This window comes from Bos indicus x Bos taurus, chromosome 5, assembly GCF_003369695.1.
Source record: "Bos indicus x Bos taurus breed Angus x Brahman F1 hybrid chromosome 5, Bos_hybrid_MaternalHap_v2.0, whole genome shotgun sequence".
NCBI lineage: Eukaryota > Metazoa > Chordata > Mammalia > Artiodactyla > Bovidae > Bos > Bos indicus x Bos taurus.
The window spans coordinates 76,377,004-76,383,434 of record NC_040080.1 but is presented as its reverse complement, the minus strand read 5'-3'; the positions used below and the strand labels follow the sequence as shown (position 1 = coordinate 76,383,434).

The following is a 6,431-nucleotide window of genomic DNA, read 5'->3' as shown; positions in this document are numbered from 1 at the left end:
ATGTGAATAGTTATTATCTTCAAAGGAACTCAAAGGAAAAATACAGAAATAATCCCCAAAAGTTTTTAATTTCTGAGAATACCCAAGATACCTAAGATGTGGTCTCTGTCACATCTTAAACCGATCTATGTGTTCCACAGTGTCTGGTACATAGTAAGCACCTGATCATTTGTGGACATGTCTATTCCCTTTACTATTTAAATGATCTACATCTTGAGTTGTACCCAAATAGGCTTTGCAGTGCCACTAGGTGACAACAGGTTTGGAACCCCAGCCTAAGAACTAACTACTAGTTTGAATGACCAAGAAGATAAAAGTTCTTGAGAGTCTGGCAAATACTCAAAATTTCATTTCACTCTGAAACCTAATCCTTGACCCATGATATGTTCACTTTGAAAATGGAGGTGGTGATATGAGACTAAGAAATAAAACCTCTTATCATAAAGTCTCAAGAAACGTGTAAAGTATAAATACAGTGAAACTTTAAACAGGTAGCCAACCAAACTTTTATTGGGGTTTTATTGCAATCTACTTTCGGCAATAAGGGGAAAGTAATCATAAGAACTCTGATCAGATTTTATTAAACAAAGCAGTTTTTCATGAATGCTTAATGTTAGTTGTATAGTCAAGCTCAGCTTCCAGTATCAACTTGAGTACCTTGTCATGGGAATTTATGCCAGAATGACAACAGTAAGGCATTGCAAGATCCTAAATCATCTAAGATGAAACCATATTTTACATATAATTTTTAGGACAGTATACTAATACTCTACAATAAATAAGGATTTAAAAAATGTGTTGCTTAGCCCTTGTTGAACTAAATTCAGTTATTAGCTCATTCTTTACGTACTCCAGTTAATAAAGGCTTGATTGTACTTCCAGAACTCTGACTTTCCCAAAGATAAAAAATTAGTTAAAGACAAAAATTAAGCTTAAAAGCAACATTCACACTTGTCTTTAAAAGCATGTTCACATCATATACGAGATAATTTCCTCATGCCTGGAAACATGGTTTATGTGGCAGAAAGTCATATACAAAGCATAACTAGAGGGCAATCCTCCCATCTCCATATCCTCCAAAAAGCCACACTTGGCCTCAGTGTAAAAGTTATATTTTATTGCCATGCTACAAAATGTATGAAGTTGGCACTGACAGGGAGAAATAGAGAACAAGGGTGGGGAGGGCAAAAGATGTTGTTACATATACAACAAGGTTTAATCAACAGTGGTAAATTTTGCCAATATTAAAAATGCAAACCAAAATTTAAAATGCTGATATGAAACAGCATTAAAATACCATTTATGCATAGTACAGTATCACTTATGTCTTATTAGAGAAATACGGAATGTTTAGAAATGAAATTAACCGTAAGGGGTAAAATTCATATTTCATGTACAATTTGGCAATGGTAGTCCCACTGTTAGACAATTTTTTTTATAAAATACAAAATCAAAAATCTAATAAGCTACCTTTATACAAAGTTGCTATATTTATGCCTTTATGTAGGAAAAAAACATTTATAATGCAAATTAGGACATACAATAATCTTACAATATTATACAATGTAATGAAAATAAAAACATAACACAAAATTTGTCCTTTATAAAATGTATATTTTGCATTTACTAATGCAAATGTGGCACACTGGTGACTACTGTACTATTAATACCAGTCCGTTTCCATGCTGTTATTATCCAATTGTCATAGAATTGCAATTGTAATGATGCTACAAAAGACTTTTTATACCAAAAAAACGAGGAAGTAGGGATGGGGAAGAGGGATGTAAAGAAGAGCAAAGACAGGGTGCTGGTTTGGGCAGAGTATATTATGGTATGGTCATAAAATATTTGTTAGTTTTTCAAGCCAAAAACATTTTCTATACATTCTGTGATTTCGTACCAATGCCTTTATTCAAATTTGGCAAACATCAGGGAAAAGGTAATTTAGTACCATATACCTCACATATCAGAGATAAGAAAAAGATGCCAATACATTAGTTACTTCTGAATGTTGTCTCTGATGGTATGTCTGTTTCAAGGAGATATACATATATATATATGTATATGTGAATATACATATATATTTATACACACACACTATACATTGCACAAACACTTGGACATTATGGGTTAGGAACAGCACAAGGGGAAATGGGATGTATTTTTTAGCCTGCTAAAACCTTTACCTTGAGGCAAAAATATGGTGGCACATTATTGGGAAATTATGAAAACATAAGGCCCCTGTCCCATTTTTAATAGAACATTATTGAGGTACATTTTTATATGTTGTGCCACTGATATTTTGGGAGGGGGTGTGATAAACACTAGCTTGACTCATTGAACTGTGGGGTCAACATTAATATCTATAAAAACAAAGATTGCTTGGCAAATTTTCTTAAGTCCCAAATGTGATCTATTCTGGATATACTGAGAAGTGAAAAGCTTTTTGCTGAGTCTTCAAAAGTAAAGTGCATGTCTCATCACTCCACAGCAGCAGTAAATTAAAGGAATTATTTGCCAATCTTCCTGGAGGGAGGGAAGGCACCATATTTTCATTTTTAAAGGAAGATGAACCTGGGAAATAAAATACACTGAGAAAAAAACACATGTAATACCCATATCAGTTTCCAACCCTGGTCTGGGATAAAAGCTGCTATGATCCATACAGATAAGAGAGGATTCCATTAGGGAGAAAACACATGATCAATGATTATATTTCCAAAGCCAGAAAGTGGGATCACATGATCTATCAACAGAACAGAATATCTAAAACTAGGTCTGTCTCAGAAAATCTGAAACATATGGCCACAATTATATCCCAATAAAATATCTCATTCTAAAATGTACCAAGTAATTGGTACATTCTTCCAGGACAGAGCTTAATGCCCATTACTAGACTACAGCAAAGGACAAGTAGTGTTCTACATTACTTTTTATTAAATAGGGACACGGGATTTCCAGAGATATCTAGAAATTAATACCAGTTGTATACATCTTCCCTAATACTCGTAGTACCTAAAAATCAAATTCTTAACAGACAAACTGGTCCCATTTTCAATTTTAAAGCACACAGTATTTAAAGCATAAACTGCAATGGTTATATTATAGTTGCTTAAAAAATATAAAAAGTAATCAGAATCTGGAAGGAAAAATGAAAAGGCTGAGAGAAAGAAAGAAAAAAAAAGTACCCAACCTCCAAAATAAGTAAATAGGTCAGCCCTTTCGTTTGGAGGTTAACGTTCGGTCTTGACTGCTTGTTTCCGAGAAAACCATATGCACTGGTTCCGTCGTAATTCTTATTCCACGTTACAAAGATCATCACATAAATTTGGCACAATTAGCAATCTACTCAGAAGAAAGCATAAATGGAACAATACATGAAAATGGAAGCTGCACACCTATACCACTGTACTCTTTTTAGAGAACAGTGAACACTTTAATAAGCACCAAATTCACAGGAAAAAAAAAATTCTGCTATGCACATAAACCAATGGCACTGAAAATGATAAAGACACCTTTCATAATTTATTTTCTTTATAATGGTCCCACCACCCACTGTCCTATAATTAGGTCATTTACGGGACAGGTTGGATGCTATATGACTGAAACTTTTTTATGCTAAATTAACCTTAATTACATCTGATAAATCCAGATCATAATCTCAGAAACTTCCTCATTATTTAGAGGAAATAGTGACATATTTTGCAAGGTTATCCAACCTTCTTTCCACTCTACCTTCTCTTGTTTCTCTAGGATTTGGGAAACTGGAAAATTCTTGACTTTCCAAGAGCTAGACATATGGACTCTATAATCAGTTTACATAAACTTCATTTTCAATCCTAAATTATGACACAATCTCATTGCTATAAGACTTCCACTGTACCTGCTATGCTGGCAATAATCTTAACACTCTATTAAAATCAAGGGATAATCCAAGATCAGCTGTGAGTGAAAGGACAGAAGAGCTGAGGAGCAATCAGTGGGCGAAGTGTAACTGCAGCCCTGTGACTGAGGGGATCACTGCTAAAGTGCTGGAGAGTGCCCACAGAGAAGACACAGTACCTTTAGGGAACTTTGCATGTTAAAAGTACTTCCTTTTTTTCCCCCTCTCTTCTCAGCTGCTTAAGAGATCACCTATGGACACAAGTGAAATTTAAAATTGAGAGAATGCTTTTATCAACATGAAAAGTAAACAGCATATAAATAAATACTGGACAAGGGCAACCCTGTTACAGAATAACAGTTAAGTTCCAAATGAACCTTCAAAACCACAATTGGGCAAAAATGCAAACTAAACAACAACGAACATATACCAATTTCAAAACTATGTACAAACTCAAACATTTTAAATTGAAAAAGACATGAAGCAACAAAGTTAGACATCCCAAACACCAAAGGAAAAACTGAAGGTAAATGGTAATCTAATGGCACAAATGCCTCCAGAGGACAATGTTACTGTAAATAATCTGTAGGAGAGAAACTTTCAAGAGATCATGGTTCAGATTTTTCAAATGTTTTTGGATAAAGTGACCTGAGACTGATTCTTGAGCCTGTTTATAATTCTGATTAAGATACTTGGGCATGCCCTTCAAATGACATCATGAGATGACGAAACAGAAAATCTCATCTCTTTCTTGCCTTTCAACACATCAACGGCACACCATGTTCATGAATGTAGAACTTTCTAGAAATGCTGAAGGCAAAGCTGACTGGTACGTAGGAGGTGTGGTACTTCTATTTCCATTACATATGTTTTGGCTCAAGTCAAAAAGCCTACAATTAATGAAATAAAGGATTCCTGATGTTACATGCTGGAGGCCACATACCATGAATAGTGAATCTACAAATAGTACTTTCAAAGCTACAGTTATCTGTTAGCAATGCATGTTATCAAGAGGCTCTGTTTTAAATGCCAACCATGACTTACACATGAATGATACATGAGTTCAGAATTTTGATAAAAATCGACCAGCATGTCACTCACTTCAACTCTCATTTTAAATAGGCACTGTGAAAATGGGAATGCTGCTGTACAGTAATGAGTAGTATATAATGAAATTAGTGTTCTTTTATGAGTACCTGCTCTACATTAATTCCCTTTAAAGAAGCACATGAAATATTCAGAAAAAATTTTTTCTATCAGTCTACAAAAGGAGTTAGTGTTCAGAAATAAAAATGAAGCACTTGCGTCTTCATTTTTTTAAAAAAAAACTTCACAAAGGTGCAAATAATGTAAATGCTTTCCAGGGCTCACATCGGCAGATCAGTACTATTGTGTCTAGTTTTCCTAGATGTACCATCATCTCGCGGCAGTGCTTTCTGCAAATTGGACATAGCAGCAGTTCTCTCGATGTCTATCACAGCATACAGCTCTGTGCGCCTGGTAGGGGTCTGTGGAAGGGGAGTGGTAGGCGTTTTTGGAGTCTGAGGGTTGTCAGAGTCACTGCCACCTTCCAAGTCAACCTGTATGTAATTGAGCTGCCTGTGTTCTAAACTTGGGCGTCTGATATCAAAGTTAAAGACTGTCGGCGTACAGTCCCGACGCCTTGAATACTCTATTTTGTGAGCACTCGCCGGCACTGTTACATTCTCTGTATTTACATAGTTATGCATTGGATCTAGATTATTATGGTAGCCATTCAGAGATGGGGTCTTTGGTCCTAAGTTGTCATCTTCATCCCTACTTAGCTTGCGGGCTTCCCAAACAGGAGGCAAAGATGGTAGATTTTCGTAGTTTAACAATGCAGTTCTTCTCTGAGCTGAGTTGTTGATATTCTGGGTATCTGAGGTACTGGTGGACGGCAGACGACCTCTCCTGAACCCTGAAGCACTGGGGAGAGATAGGCCATTTAGATTTTCATACACCAGTTTGTTAACAGAGGGCACATCTCTTCGCTCATCACTGTCATAGCCAGTGTCCCATTCTGTGTTATTTGCACCACTTCCACTGATTTGATCTCTTCCAAGTTGTTCCAGTTTCTCTTTTTCCATTAATTGCTTTTGAACTGGTGTTGGTCCTAAGACAAATTTGACTCCTTCGGGTTCAAGAAGAATCTGAGGGTCCCTGTCCTCAATATTACTTGACTCTTCTTTTGGTGTGTTGCTTTCAGCATTAGAAACTCTTGCCTCCAATGGGACATGCACACTTGTGCGGTTTTTCCGTTCTTCTTGCACACCTGTAGTGTTGACATAGGTATGTACCTAAAACAAAACAGGAAAAGTGAGTAGCTTGGTTAAAAGAAAAGAAAAAAGAACAAAAAATCTGCCTGACTATATCAATTAATTAACTTTCTCTCTATATTCTTCAAAGCTTTTGTACCTGTTTTTTACTAATAAAAAGGTTGGGAGGAGGTGGGAGAAATGTAGAAATGTCTTCCTAGCTGGATAAAAGAATAACTACTTTAAAATAGATGTGATGGTGAAACATGATA

General features: G+C 35.8%; 1 protein-coding gene across 2 annotated transcripts in view; it reads right to left on the bottom strand.

Annotated features, from left to right (window-relative positions):
- Positions 1-494: 494 nt before the first annotated feature.
- FRS2 (fibroblast growth factor receptor substrate 2) overlaps positions 495-6,431 on the bottom strand; it is a 109,817-nt gene continuing 103,880 nt past the window's right edge. The window contains exon 9 of one of the 2 annotated variants that reach the window (XM_027542523.1): positions 495-6,201. In XM_027542523.1, the coding sequence (XP_027398324.1) occupies positions 5,251-6,201 (951 nt within the window). In that variant the 3' untranslated portion in view covers positions 495-5,250. The remainder of the gene's footprint in view (positions 6,202-6,431) is intronic. The other variant, XM_027542525.1, reaches the window with a different exon arrangement.